The following is a 16,000-nucleotide window of genomic DNA, read 5'->3' on the forward strand; positions in this document are numbered from 1 at the left end:
CACAAAAGGACACAAACAAAAGGGAACTAGCTCATGAGTGGGGCTTCTAGTTAACCCAGCAGGCCTTTCCTTCCACTCTTCCTTTGGCTTAAACCACAACAATGCTGCATTGTGAGCTTCTTGTAGAGAAGAAGCAGTATCAACCTGCATCTCAAATGATATATTACACTGCTAGGAGCTAAACTTTCCTTTCCTTTGTTTTTCAATTCCTTGCAGAGCAGGACAGCCATACCTGATTTAAACTGACATCACTGTTTGTCAATGTGATGTCAATCACGTTATGATTGACATCACATTGTCAATCTTTCCTTTTCATAACAGCTACCATTTAATTTCAAATGTCTGCTTTCCCCCATACTACGTTTGCTTTTGCTGTTGACTCACATGGTTAATGCAACCATGCAAATTTAATGCTAGGAGTCAAACTTACCTTTTTCACATCTCTGACTAGCAAATGTAGTGTATTTGGTGGACCCAATCTCTGAAACAAAAACATTCACAGTCCATTAGATCTTCAATTCTTTAGATTTTTGGCACACACAAATGTAACTACTGGGGGAGTGAGCGAGTGTCTGTGTGATTCTCAGTTACTGGCTAGGCTTAAACCATGACAGGCTACAAAATAAAATGATGCTGAGTTCTGCAACATGCTAAAAACAAAAGTTGTCATGTAAATACTTTCCAAATTTACAGGCTTATTCATTAACATTACAATGTATACATATAGGAAAAGTAATTGAGATTAAAAGTACATGGCCACTATGGGCTGGTATTAAAGTTTTACTATCTACAGTAGTTCTTTAGGTGTTCCAAAGGTGCATTTTAAATACGTCACTATATTTACACAGCAAATTACAATAGCTTCTGAAAGCTGATGTATATGTGTATATGTAGGGATACAATAGAGCACTGTATGTAGTAGCAACATCTCCCATTACTGCTATCCAACAACTGTGTATTGTCAGGACTTGGAGCTTTCTGGTGAAAAAAAGAAAGCGTATCTCAGGAGAAGAAGAAAAAGGGCAACCCTGTGAAATATAGTAGCAAATATATCACAGAGCATTTTATTATTTCTGCTCACTTACAGTATTATAAAGTTCTTCCAGTCGAGGAATAGTGAGGAAGTGCTGCATGTTCACTCCATTCTCAATAAGGAGTTTCACAAAGTCCACCCGATCCAGAACCAGTGCATCCAGCATAGCCTGCTCCAAGGAGTTCACCTGCATTGCAGAATGGAGAATGTGAGACTGTGTGAGCAGAGAAGAGCTAGTTGGCCAACAACCATAAACATTTTCATTAGGATATTCCCAAATTCCCAAATATGCTGATTAATCTGTAACTGAAAACAACATTTGACCCATATGCAAGTCAATGCAGATAGTAGAGTTTTCCAATGAAGTCTTGAGCAAGAGGAGAGCAGTGAAATAAACCTTTAGCAACACAGCTGTAGCTTTTAGTTTAGCATTTTTAACTAAACCAGGCATACCGTGTTTGACATGCTATGTGGAAGAGATCTGCTTGCTCAACATGATAAAAATAAGTTAAAATGTAAGGAAAACACACTGTATGTGTTTAAAATGATGTTGACATAATTTTCCTGATAACTCACATATGTATCATCTACTCAAACTGCTGCCTCCCAGAGAAAAGACGGCATATAATGCCAAAATACTCAAATCATTTGGAAAGAAGCACTTCCTCTTCCTTCACCAACTTAGTTTTTCTTTTGGAAAACGTTAGTCAGGAAGCCTAATGGGTCTTCCCTCATTAAATTCTAAGGGGTTAGAACTCAATAGGAGAGGGAAAAATCCCTTGAGCAGCAGTCCCCTTGACAGATGAACTTCAGACAACAGACCGACCTAACCGACTGCAAATGGAAAACAAAGCACTTAAAAATGGAGCTGTTTCGACTGCCTTAACTGAAGAAATAGCATGTACAAGGCAGGATAAAGATGTTCACTGGTATTCTTCCTTCTGGCAAGCGCAAGGAAGAAGATGAGGCAGACAAGCACTGAGTTGTACTGTTGTGATATGGCTGCATATGGTGCACATAGGATGAGAGGGTTTCCTGGCTCAGAGACTGAACAGTAAGTATCCTTTGCAGGATCTACTGCTGATGTTGTAAGAATGTGCAAATGATCGTTCTATGGAAAGAAAATGTGTATTTTCTGTCTCTCCTTGTACTCCAGGATGAAAAAACCCAACAAAGTTAAGGAACTCTTCAACAGTCTTAATACAAATACGTTCACCTCACCCAGTTCAGGAGCTCAAGCTTTCTTGGGTCTGTTTCTTCTTCTGGCTCTTCTTTTGCTTTTCCTCCCTTTTTCTTCCCTTTTCCTTTCCCTCTGGCTGCTTTAGTCTGAGCAACTGGAGATTTCTTTTCCTTCTCAGGAGCTGTACCATCAGGAGCTGTAAGGCTACCTATAGGCTGTATTTAATAATGCATTAGAAGTGACTCTTTCTTTGGATACACTCCTATTGAACTTGCTCCCCAGTCACCACTTCCCCCATGCAGTCAACTAGAAATAACTTCTTTCAGTATAACGACCTTTTTGCATAGTCACGGCTCTATAGCTTTGCAAGGCTATTATGTCTAAGATAGTCACCAACACTGAAAGTCCAAGTAGTGAAGCAGGCAGGCTGTGGAAGATTTATCTCATAAAATCAGGGCAAGAGGACTAAAACACAGGCAGAGACACTTCAATTTTGTGACATTTCAGTTCCTCTGCTCTCAGTGAAAGCAATAGAAGCAGTAGTTGTCAAATAGCAACAAGCAGGATAGGAACTGGACAGAAAGAGCTTAACAAGAATGTTGCCAAATAGCATCCATACTGTGGAGACAAAAAGGAGAGGAAAGAGCCGCTCTTTTTCTGTCTTTTCTCAAAGGAAATGGTTCATTTACATTCTGCAGACAAGATTTCTGTTTATACCTCCTCAGACACATTTACTCTTTTCAGTGTTCTTCCCCCTTTCAACCTGTCTGCCCAAGACGGGCAGGCAAACATCAAATAACTTGACGCTACTTGTCTGTGATTTGGAGGCTTAACCTGCTCCAGCTAATGCTTAGGTTATATAATCTCCAGGAACACAAAGTGGATTACAACTACCCCTGCTCTGCACAGAGAACCACAGAGCTGAGGCTTTAGCAAGGTTTGTTTTCCGTGGTTTTGTTTGTCCTAAAAAAGTAATCTCTGCCTAGCTCCCATAAATCCATTTGCAAGCCTGGACAAAACTCCAACTGCCAACTTGCAGCACAGGCTAGTCTGAAAGTAATCATCATGGATTTGAAATCATGGTGAATCCCAAGTGGCTGATACTGTTTCCACAAATTGCTGCAGAGTTTGAGTGTAAAACAGGCCAAAGCAGTAGCTGGCTTCAGCTGCTAGGTGGTACCTCTGAATCCAACCACAATAATATGGAGATTTGAGCATTCTGTCAAAATAAATGTTATCTAGTAATAGTACGTCATCACATTCACGATAATTAAATCCTCTCTATATAAGCATTTTAATGAACCTTGTGTATCAGAAACATCATATTAAGTGAAAGACTAGAACAGCACATGCAGCAACATTTGTTTACATGTAATTATATGGGCTTCCAAATGAAATAAATCCCACTGTTATTTACAGCATGCGTATGAACGTGAGAGAGGTGTATGTAAAGGATTTTAGTTATACAGATGAACAGAGGCACTGCAGTGTTTCACCATTGACTTCAGCTGCTACACAATCAAACTCCAGTAATTTGGAAAAGACAATCCAATTTCAGGACCTGAAGGTTTACTGAAGATCTGCTTCTTAGTTCATTTGGCACAGCTCTGCTTTCCAGAGGCCTGTTTTCTGCAATGGTTTCTTCTGGTCAGCAGGATTTTGCTCCATTAATCCAAATAGAGGTTTACTAAGTGAGCAACAGAACTCCTCAGCAGCTCCATGAATTTCCAGGCCACATGTTTTTCAAGTAGCTGGGGATCTTGCCAACTGCTAGCATGTGTCCATGACACCAAACCCTACAAGGACTCTGAAATAAGGTTATTCTCCTGCTTGCCATGAAATTGCTTTTATTTCTTTCACAGAGTTTAAATTATTGTTCAATATTTGCCAATGGCAGTATAAGGTAATTTCAAAACAAATAAGTCATTCTTAATTACTAAGGTATCCCACATCAGTTCAGCATAAACCAGAACTGAATATTGTTTCTCCTGCCAACAAAATCCAAGCTGAGAATATTCTACCACTTGTTTTAAATGTCTAACAAACAAGAAGACTGAGAAAACTTTGTCTTACTGGCCAGTGGTGTCCAAAGACAAAGATCTGGCTGCGTGCAATGTCTACACGATTCCAGGCCAAAGCCAAGCTGAGCTGGTCTGGAGCAGATGCATTGGTACCTGAAGAGAAACATGCACATTTTCAGTATTTCATGCCTGGATTCATCAAATCGATTTATATCATCTTCCATTTCACCACATAATCCTAATTTCAAAAGAATTAATGAGATTCTCTCTCTTTTCCTTAAAACTCCACACTGACTTTATATTCTGATGCAAAGAGAGACATCTAACTGTTCTAAAAGACTACTTCTCTCAGCTCCTCTGGCTGATGCTGTGGATAGGAGTACAGTAATTCCTCTCTTTATTTCTCAGCTTTGGGGACTTTAGTGATCCCATATTGAGCCCGTATCAGCTACTATCTACCTGCAGACAGAAAACAGTTGTTTCAGCAAACATAACAAACTCAAAATAAATATGGAACCGATCATAAATTTTGCCCTAAGGCTTATAGAGCACAATCTGAAATCTGGGAGAGTCCAGATAGTCTTTTAATCTTCCCACCTGTTTTTCGAACTTTATTAATACAGGCTAGAAGTGCAATAAAGCCTGTTGAAATATGAGTGGTATTGCTGTTGCAGCATTCCCATCCCAGGCTTTCAAGTGAGGAAAGCCACACAAAACTTTCAATACAGATTTTATGCCCCAAACTAATCTAAGCCTTAAACCAAGCACGTTCAGGTTACTAGCTAGAATTCAAGCAAACAAATCAAAGACTTAAACATCAAGAGTGAACCTCAGAGTGTAGGACTCTGAGGCTCTTAGGATCACTTCTTAGGATCAGTTTGTGCATTCTTCCTAACTGATCGCAAAACCCACCTTTTAGGAGAGCAGTTAAGATAGACATCTCAATGTCCTGCTGCCCTTCAGACCCCATACGGAACACAGTAATCTAAAGGATAGCATAAAACCAAACACACACAATTACAACACATAAAAGAGAGAGAGTAAATGTGTAGGTAGGAAAAAGGGAAAAATGGTGAAGGATTATTATTTTTTAAGACTTGAGATTTTTCAAAAAGTACAGCTCCATTCACTTTTTTTATAAATGAAATTTCATTGTCACAGGAACATTTAATTAAATTCTTGCAATAAACTTATCGTCAAGTGTCCCTGCATTGGTAAACATGACAAGTTTGGTTGAATTCTTCACCATACCAGTGAAATTCAAAAGGTGGTGCTAAAACTGCCATGCCAAACTCTTCTCTGGCAGTTCTATTATTTTCCAGTAGTAATGGAAATGCCAGCTTGGAAATGGAAATGCTAAGTATCCAAGAGCACTATCATAGCATTAATTTTATTGACAGCAACACTCATATATGTTTAGTTGCAGGATATGCTACATATTGATAACCAAATAAGCAGAATCAACTAATAAAGAAAAGCAACTATTCTTTCTAGGCACATCTGCTCAATCTGTTACAATTCACTGATTTTAAAAATACTAGTTTGTATAAAGCTTAGCCAGTGGACTACTTATTAAAAGATTAATAATTCAAAAGCAGAATAACCTCATATTCTATGTTAATTAAGTCAATACTGAAGGCAGACAGAAAAAATAACTAATTCTTCATTTTCTAAAAACACCTCTTCAAAGCAGATGCTAGCATTAAGTACTGGGAATAGCAATTTTCTGAACAGTTAGAATTAACTTTGCATGAACACAAGATGCATGACATTAGAAGAGACAAGAACTAAAGGAAAAAAATATAATTACCAAGAAAGCAGACAAAATTATCAACAAATGCAAACCATAAGCCTGTTTGAGATGCACAGTCTGAATTTTGCTGAGTAAATCAGGTCTGCATAGGAAGAGGAAAACGATGCGTTGAAATTGAATTATTTAGTTGTTATCTTGACATGTATAGATACGTAAGTAAGCACTTCCTTGGCAGCTGAGAGCAACAGTTTAAGGAAAAGTCAGAGGCATGAGCTAAAGCCCATCATAATCTCTGGGAGAAGGTGAGCTTTTTGGAGTGCAGAGAGAGTCTGCAGACAACCTGGTGACTGCTTGACACAGATTGCCATCCCAATACTATGCCATTTCAATTGTCACAGGACACTCTCCTGAAACATGTTGAGGATGCCTTTGTAGATTAATTCTAAGAGCCACTGATGTGTTTTCATGTGTTCCTTGACTCAGCCAAAACCCCCTAACCTTACTGAATATTTTGTACCAGCTTTACCTGAGAGAGACTGGGCTCTATGCGCATGTCTATGGCAGCAAATATGTAACAGTAGAGTTGGCATTAAACTTTGAGAAATAATTTTACTTAATGTTTGAAAATTTTCAAAATCTATTTTAGTGTCCATCTTTCCAGATCAAGAGAAGGAAAAGATAGCAAATATCATTAAACTTCATAATGTAACCTTCCTTATGTTTTGAATTCTTTGTTAGCCATCCTTCTGATGTGAGACTTAAAGTGTGTTGAAAAGTAGAACAGGACATCTCATAGTTCATTCAGTGGATGTGATGAATGAATTTCTGGAGGGCTTTTGTACTCCTCTCTGTTCCTTGACTAGAATATCAGGGATAGTTCTAATCTGATAAAAGTGATGGCCTTATTTCCAGTGTTTAATTACTCAAGAGTAATGTGAAAATTATGCCTTGATTGGCACTTTGATTGCCAGGAGCAGCTTGTATAAAAAAAAAAGAGGACTAGCACAAAGATTGATGCATGGATTTGAGGAAACTTCTTTGCATTATGCTTACTACCAATGTGCTGAGTTCAGCTGTGTGTTCTATCACTCTAAGTGGCGATCAAGTGGTCTTTCGTGTGTTAACCCTTCACTCACTCATAAGCATCAAGTCAGTATGAAACCACAAAAAGATGGAACCAGAAGCATGCCTGTGCATGGTAGTGCATACTTCTCTGGGTACCAGAGCGGGATTTATTATGTCATTGAACAAACAAGCAATTACTTCTAGAAATCGAAGTTTTGCATCATCTGTTGGAAACAGTATTAAACTCGGGAAGACCAGAGTTCAGAGATTGCCTCCAAGCAGACCAAAGACAAGAAGTGTGGGCTCTCTGAAAGGAAAACACATTTAGTTTTAAGGGAGCTTGAAACACCATTTTCCTATGAACTTAAAAAAACCCTCCCTCTTTTCTCAGTCTCATGACGCAAGTTTCATCTGTCATTCAGTTACTTTACCGCTTCTACTGCTCTAGATGTCACTTCATTAGTGATACAATTAGGCATCTTGAAGATTGAAAATTTCCTGCGTTTCACATGGTAATTCAGTAGCAGGTTGGTTACTTGATTCCCTACGCACAGTCTGAACATCAGGCTGTCGTAGTTCTCTTGTTTCTATCTAATAGAAATATGCAACTCCATAAGAAAGACAAAAATATCAGTCATGTCAGCTCCAGCTGTATTTAAAACAAACCAAAAAAATCCACAACCCCCACAAAATTTCCACCAGACTGTTCATCTGCTATGGAAACAGCTGCTTAGGATTTGTATGAAAGAATGAAATTGAATTATACCAGGACTCCAGGGAGAGGTCAGACTTACAAAAATTCACTAAGACAATCACTCAGAGGAAAACACTCGAAGATTCATTTTGCCTGCAAAAGCATAGGCATGGTGAACACAATTCAAGATACTGTTCACAGACAACACATGGGAATGTTAAAGATTTTCCTTTCCTGAACACACTTTTCTCTGCACCTGGGATATGGCAGACAGGCAGGAACCTGAGTGAGTGGTACAGTACACAGAGCAGGCCTGCAATAGTCCAGGATCAAGCATGGCTAGGATCTCTGAGAATGCTTAATGTTTCATTTTTTTCTGAAAAACCTGAACTGCCTATTTTAATTGAATTAAAGGTTGCTAAAGAGTAACTGCATCAGACGACAAAAACTGTGCTGATGCCCTCTGAATGCTCACTGCACCAAGGAACCCTTTCCTCAATTATCTTTCCTCTACTTTCTGCAGTTGATCCTCGTTTTAGTACATTTGTCTCAGTGTCTTAGTCTGTCTTGCTGAAGTCCATGAAAAAAGACTCCTATCAATTCACACAAAAGAAGAATCCTTAGAGGCTTTCCTTTCTTGGTATATCCTTATGAATGAATGATTGTGTACATTTACGAAGTTACATGGAAAGAAAAAGGTTCAACTGTAACCCTGGGAGAACAGCACTTAAAAGTACTCTGTGAAATTTGCTCACAGAAATTATCTTTGTGAACTACTTTTAGGAGACTTACAAGTTCTTTTTTTTTCATGCATTCCATAAGAATGATGAACAGCTGATGAGCTTGATTCCTGTTGTAGTTAAAGGTTTTCTGGATGGTAACTAGAAGCTGGTCCCTAAGGGATTCACTTATTATCCTAAATGAAAAATGAGACATAAAAGAAGACATTGCCAGGATTAGTACCTTTTCAGGAAGCTTGGTGTTTGAAAACAAATTTTCACCCAGCAGTGCAATGACTTTATTTTGAAAATAAATAAATGAAAACACACAGCATTTTTGCATTCAGTGCAGGTAAGAATGAAGAGTGAACAGCAACCACGAAATTCATACCCAAACTGGCTCTTGTGCATCTCAGTACTTCAACATTGAGTAAAAACCTGGCAGGGAACTTGAACTATCCTTTCACCCTGGAATAAATGAAAGTGGCTCTTACTCCTGTTATGTATTATAGATATACTTCTTGTTAGGAGGTTCAGTCTTGAGGATTTCAGCAGTACACCTTACAGGACCTCTACCTACACCTCTAAATGTTGCAAGGCCCTTTGCATACAGCTAAAACCCCCCAAAGTATTTCACATTACTGGTATGTCACCTTGGTTGTCTTGGTTATCTTCTTAAACAGAGGATTTAAATTGCTAGTGTATCTGAAATTTCATAATATCCAAGTAATTAAAGAAATTAGATCAAAAACATTCTAGAAAGGTCAGCAATGTTTGATGTCTCAAAGCAAACTGAAACAGAGCCCTTCAATCTTCATCCATTTCCTAATAAAACACATGTATTTTCAGGTGATGGAGAACATGACCAGCAGGCATTCAAAGCAGTGGGCAGCTGAGCCTGTGAAGTGCAGTAAAATTAAAGCTCATTGTGAGAAAATTATTCATTTAGACAGCAGCGTTCACAAAAACTTCTCACTGCAGACTCGCCTTCCCAGATGAACATACTTATCTCACCAGAATTACTGGAAAGGGAAATTGGACACTGCATCAAATGTACTGGGAAAGGAGGAATGAGAAATCAAAAAAAAAAGTAGGAAAGTTTGACCTAAGCTAAGGAGCTGGTCAGCAGAAAGGGAAACCAAGCTGCTGAATAATAAATACTGCCGGACAGATTACATATGTACTGTGTGTAAACATCAAAATAATCCAGCATCAGACTGCCCTCCCAATATATATTCAGCAAATAACATCCACGCTGCTTGACAATGGTGGTTGTCTGCTTAATATTTAATCCAAGCTAAGCTCCAGCTTCAGTCAGGGAAGTAGGCTATTTCTTCAGCTTAAGATGGGTGTGCTGTATCCTAATCAAGATAATACACTTGGTTTTTGCCTGAGTTTGGCAAATACTGATATTAACAATGGCTCGTCTGGAAGAAGCAGCATTTTAAATTAAAAAAAGCACTCCACTTAAGAGTATTGTCAGGCCAGATCTACTCTACACAGCAGATGAGCTTAATGCTGCTAGTATAGGCTTTGTATCTTCTTTAAACTAACCTTACTTCTATCAACCAAAGGGGCAGACAACCAATCATACAGATAACAGGCTTCAGGAAACTCTGGATTGGAAGTGACTTTTACAGACTCATTTGGGCAATGGAAAGGAGAGCCATGGAATAAAATGCTCCAGAGAACATCCTCCACTCTGTTCATGACATCAGGCAGCACTGCCCTGAAGAACCATTACAGACAAGAAAATAGCAAGAGAATGGAAGTCAGCCCAACATTTTTCCAGCTGGTCTGGCAGTCTTGGAGAATGAAGCTCATTCACACAACACACTAGAATCAGGCAGCACAAACTTTGCAAATACATGCACTAATTAACCTCAGCCCTGGCCTGAGAAAAAGAATAATTCTTGGCAACCATTTGTTCCTTGCTTCTAACATGCCCAACCCAGCACCAAATACAGTGCAGCAAAAGGTGATGAAGCTTGCGTGACAGTGTGCTGCCCTGAGACCATGCTTATTTCACTGAGACCATGCTTATTTCAATGGACCATCAAATACATTCCAAGTGGTAACAATTTCTACCCACTAATGCCAGGACTCAGATCAACAGGCAACAGAAGTTGACTGACAGCAGGATGCCTCTGCTAGCAGCATTTTTGAGCTGGTTTTCTAAGGAAGCTTTAACGAAAGCAAGGCATCTAGTCCTACACTGTCCTCCTCAGCAAGACACAGCTTTGGTGAAGATCTCGAATTCTTACCCTCCTTCTTCTGAATACTTGTGTGCAAATGACAGAATATCGGATGCTCGTCCACTACCATCACATATCACGACAGGGAGAGGGGGTTCTTCTCGTAGGCACTCTAATACAATGGAGATCACATTGGGGCCCCCTTCCACTATGAGCCCAACTACTGGAACACCTTGTCCCAGCCCTGCAAAAACAAGAACAGAAACAAAAAAAGAAGTGTCATTGAAACAAGAGTTTAAGAGGTTGAGGTATTATAAGGGGATGTGATTACTTTGTTACAGCATCACTTCAGACCAGAGCGGTCAGGAAAAATTGTGCCATTTCACAGCCAACACCAGGAAAAACGTTCATATGCCATTTCATAGCCCCAAAAGGAAAAAGGTAAGATGTCTCTCTGCCCTTGCTCTTCCCTTAGCTACGTACTGATCATTTATTCACTAAACATTGGTGAACTGTTTGAAATCTCTTTTGACAGATAAAACAGCTAACATGATTCTCCTGTTACTTCATTAGCTTCACTGTTACTTGGATGGCTCCCAGCTACCATGTCTGATGCTTTAACTCTTCACTGGTTACCTACAGGAAGTCTTCATTAAGTTGACACATAGCTATGCTTTCTAAAGATAAAACATATGAAATTAGTGTCTTTGTCATGAGGCTGCAATGGCTGGCCGATGGAAGAGACGACAGCTGAGCATCCCTTTGCTGTCCCTGCCTCACTGTGATCTCCAGGCATAGGATGACAAAGGGAAGCCCACAGGTCACATGGTCTCGGTAGCCTTGGTCACAAGATAGTTGGGCAAATGAAGGACAAAACATTACCTGAAGGCTGACTAATCCCACTAGTATAAGCATTTGAATTCAGTTCTTAACCTGTAAAATGAGCAGTGCTTTATAAAGAACATGCACATTTTGTATGGCTGAAAACATATGAAAGAGTTTGTATTTTCAACCTTCATTCCTCTTTGAAGAACAGGAACATCATGAACAATAACAGCAGAAGCTTCCTGATATCCTCCTGTCAGTATACCCCAGCTCTGATAAGGACGAGTCACAGAGCATGGGCTGGCCTGTGTGTCCATGAAATCCTTAGTTATTCCTGATGAGATTTCCAGAAGAGGTGCCTGTGCTTGAAGTGATTAAAAAGAAACAAAACAACTCCCTGTATGTTGTTACTAGTAGGTGTACTGCAGCCCTTCATATAACTTAACTGCCACGTGTATTCCAAACTTTGCCCTTCTCATGACAAAAATCACCAAACACTACTTAAACCAGAACCAACATCCCCAGCCCCTGAAGTATTAAAAGAAATGATAGAGAACTTCTTGCCTCTGGGCCCCGATTTCCTTATCTTCCAAGCCAGTGCCCCCTTTTACAATGCTAGAGCAATTCCAGCACTTCCACAGAAGACCAAGATAAAAACAAAAATCATAGCTAAGGTTAGCTCTTTCTAATGTTTGTGGGCAACAGTGAGCAGCACTGTCTCCACACTAAAGGCAAGGGGCATCACTTTGGCAAATTCAGTTTCTTAAGCTTACTGTAGGCAAAAAGCAGTACGTAAATACTGTCCAGAATGGTGAGATGTCTTGCGGCTGATGGTAAAGCCTTCTGGATTTAATGGGTACTCTATTTCATTTTTCTGCTCTACCTGTAAGAATACTTACACCCTGTAGAGTTCAATGCAACTGTCATTCTGAATGTTTGGTTTTTCTTACATATACAGGCCTACGCAGGCTGCGTTAGAAGTCAGAAAGAAGTCAGAAAGGCAACTGGTAGAAGTGATGTCTTTTCTCCAGCAATTTTTAACTGAAGTGTGGATTCAAAGACTATATAATTTTTATTGGACCATTTTTAATCAGGTTGTTAGGTGGGTTTTTTTAAGCTGCAGCTCTTAAAAATGTGTATTTATTTCACCTTCAAAAAAAATTCTTTTTTTTTCTACAAAGATGTTAATGAAAAAATGCCTTTTGAATTATTCTTTTTTTCTACATAATGACAAAAAGAATTCTAGGAAGTTGTTTCAGAGAGGCTGTAGCAACTGCACAGAACTCAAAATATGAAAGTACTGATGTGAAATTGCCTCGATAATGACTTCATTAAATAATAAATCTCAGCTGAGTTTATCGGAAAGATCACAGAATTCTGAGTGTGATGTTTCATTTGAAACAAATTTGTATCAGAGAGAAAATAAACTGTTTGTATTAACTTACGGAATCGTGAAACACTGAGCTGCACAGGATTCCTGTAAAGAGGAACTGTACAAAATTACCCCATTCTGTTCACTGATGCTTATGAATTCTAGGTAGAACTGCACAAAATTCTTGACATTTCGATTTCCTTAAACTTTTACTGCTTTGAAGCTTCTCTTGCCGTTATCTGTCAACTTTTCTTCCACCCTTCATGCAATCCTTATTTCTCTGGGTTTTCCATGTTAGATGTGGGCTCTTTTATAACTTATTAGACAGCACATGTTCAAGTTTAGCCACCCAGTCCTGATCAAATTTGTGCTACAAAGAGCTGGAAGAAGCATTTAATTTCAATACCTTTAAATACTACTTCATGCCCTTGTTCCCTCCCTTCCTAAGACGTCATGTTTACAGCTGTACTTACGTGTGTTAATTTTCTGGAGGGAAATGTGTTTTTCCAACTGACGTCGTAACTTTACTTCAGCTCCATATTTACCTAGTGTTCCATTGTCTGCCAGAATGAAGTGGGTATGGGAACTGTTGAGCACAGAGAGCTTACTGAGAGGGTTTGACATTGTTTGGTAAACTCGTGTTACCTGTGTGTCAAAAGGACAGATACACCGAGGTTAGAACTAGGAACCAAGTGTGATAATCCCACACATAGCCCAACAGAAGCACATGCCTTATGAGGAAACAAACCAACCAGACCTTTATAACCACAAATAGAGGAGAATTAGACATGGAGCTCGCTTTTACAGTCAACACTTGAACTCTTCATTGCAGTGTTTTTTTTGGAGGATGACAATCACACCCCTGCACTCTCCTGAGTGCTCCCCTAAGCTCATCAATGTACTCTCCTTGGTCACACACTGTGTTACACGATCCTCCTACTGAATTAGAAGATACAGTCTCATTTGGAGTTCGTAGTAACTAATATGCAACTGCAGAGTACCCAACTAAAATAAATGCCAGTCTTGCATGCATAAATGCCCTTACATGATTTACAGAAGTCTTGGCATGCCATACTGAAGTTAGGACCTAAACCTCTGTCACCACAGAGAGTTCTCTACTATTGAAAGCAATGGAAACCTCCCTAGCTCCATAGTTACTTTGAAACCATATATGACAACCTGACAACAGCTTTTCTTCAAGAAATTGTTCAATTTCAGTTCTTAGACATGTTTTAGAAATAGTGAAAATATTAATACTCTGAAAAGACAAAGAGCCGTTACACAGCCGACATTGCTAATTACACGGGACTTTCCTTAAAGACTTACATCTTTTCCTATCAGATCTTCCTTATTTTCTACAATGCCCCACGGTGCAATTCCTATGGCACATATTCGTCCTCTGGATTTGGAAGAATGATCTTTCAAGGCATCTCCCACATGACGAATGACACCTATAAGTACAATTAATTTAATTCATTCTTAGCACTTTTGAGCAACCACTGAACAACACATTTTTTTTCTTGCCTCTTACAGAGCTACCTGCTTTTCTGGAATGCCCTCACTCCTGAACTTGTACCTCTACTTTACCATAGACCTTGCAATGCAGACAAACCATGCTTTAATTCTGTAACAGTTGCATGTAAATCCTATTGCCTTTTCACATCTTTGTTCTGAATTCAATGAAGTCTTTGAAAGATTTACCCGGTTCTTTAACTTGCGACGGTGTAATCTGTACCATTGTTTGGAATGAAGCTATTCACTGTACATAATCTGAACACATATGGAATGCTATCACTGGGGTGCGAGCAAGCAAAAATTCCAAACCTAGAGTTACCCAAGAAATATTTTTTCCACTTAAAAATTATTCTGAACAGCAATCATCACCTCCCCTTAAAGACATTAGACCTTTGCTAGTGTAAATGAAGGTCAAAGGAATCCATTCTTATATAGTTTTCCAAGAAATAACTTGACATATAAAGATTTATTTCAGTTAAATATATTGTTATAGAAATATTACAATGGAAGTTTGCATCTGATGGTTTTTTGAAGATCACTCAGAATTGATATTAACATAAATGAAATTAATTAGAAACCAACTGCTCTCAAAATGCAACAATATATAAGGAATCATCAAACCAGCTATTTTTCAACATGTCTTTCCAATTCTAGAAATCGTGTCAGACACCAGTTTTTTAACAGAATTCAGGAACAGTGTCAAAAACCTCCTGGTGGAATTATGTGGAGCTGCCCTACAACAGATAGTTTAGATACAGCCAAAAAGGAAACACAGAAACATGAATCTGTTTCAGATGGCCAGAAGACCAAAGGAAAATGCAAACAGGAAATTGCAATGTCTTCATGAAGAATCATTTACAACTCACTTCAGGTTTGTGCTTCAAGACTGCTAATTTACAGTTATTCCTTTAAGAACAAATACCTGGTACACTTACATGAGAGTGCATGTGTGGTGGTGGGTGACCCCCTGGGCACGGAGATACTGACTCAGGGGCATGGCATTTAAGGTGGTTTATCAGTTGTTCACTCTCAGAGAGATTTCATATCTGAAAGACTACCTCAGTCCTTGGCTGCACGGACAGGGAAGTGTCAAATGGAAGCAGAAAGGCTGCTTAACCTCAAGGATTAAAAGCTTCATCAAGCATTGTCTCAAAAATGGCACTGTTCAAAATTCAAGAAGGCTGTTAAAAATGAGAGCGTTCAAGGCAGAGGTGTGATGACGACTGAAGGGCCGGAAAACACGAGTAGTGTGAGAGTTTTATGGAACTCGGCCTATGCAGTCTGACAAAAGTGGTGTGCATGAAAATATGCTCAGAAAACACAAAGATCTTTGTACAAAACAACAGTAAGAAGGTAAAGCCAGGCAGATTTGGAGTGGGAGATTTCTTGACTACAAGGATAACTAACCACTGAAAAAATGTAGTGGTAAATTCCTTGCTACTGAAACCAAGGCTGGCAATTAGTTTTTTCAGAGTAAGCACTAAGCAATGCAAACCAGTACTGACCCAGGAAAATCTTATGGGCTGGGCAGGAGATTTACACAAATGATTACAATGCTCCTTTTTTTGGTTTAATGGCTAATGACTCATTCATGTAGACTTAAATCTGCCTGTAGGAAAGATTAGTGA

At 39.0% G+C, this 16,000-nt stretch overlaps 1 protein-coding gene across 1 annotated transcript in view; it reads right to left on the minus strand.

The window, feature by feature from the left end:
• Window positions 1-16,000, minus strand: part of TRPM1 (transient receptor potential cation channel subfamily M member 1) — a 90,217-nt gene that overhangs the window by 23,307 nt on the left and 50,910 nt on the right. Inside the window, exons 6-14 of the mRNA XM_057399073.1 lie at window positions 14,184-14,308; window positions 13,331-13,502; window positions 10,730-10,904; window positions 8,539-8,662; window positions 5,147-5,219; window positions 4,287-4,387; window positions 2,255-2,428; window positions 1,086-1,220; window positions 431-481 (exon numbers count right to left, since the gene is read on the minus strand). Of these exons, the coding sequence (XP_057255056.1) occupies window positions 431-481; window positions 1,086-1,220; window positions 2,255-2,428; window positions 4,287-4,387; window positions 5,147-5,219; window positions 8,539-8,662; window positions 10,730-10,904; window positions 13,331-13,502; window positions 14,184-14,308 (1,130 nt within the window). The remainder of the gene's footprint in view (window positions 1-430; window positions 482-1,085; window positions 1,221-2,254; window positions 2,429-4,286; window positions 4,388-5,146; window positions 5,220-8,538; window positions 8,663-10,729; window positions 10,905-13,330; window positions 13,503-14,183; window positions 14,309-16,000) is intronic.

Source organism: Pezoporus wallicus, unplaced genomic scaffold (assembly GCF_028554395.1).
Source record: "Pezoporus wallicus isolate ANWC-B61680 ecotype Strahan unplaced genomic scaffold, APGP_CSIRO_Pwel_v1 contig_3952, whole genome shotgun sequence".
In the NCBI taxonomy this organism is placed as follows: domain Eukaryota; kingdom Metazoa; phylum Chordata; class Aves; order Psittaciformes; family Psittacidae; genus Pezoporus; species Pezoporus wallicus.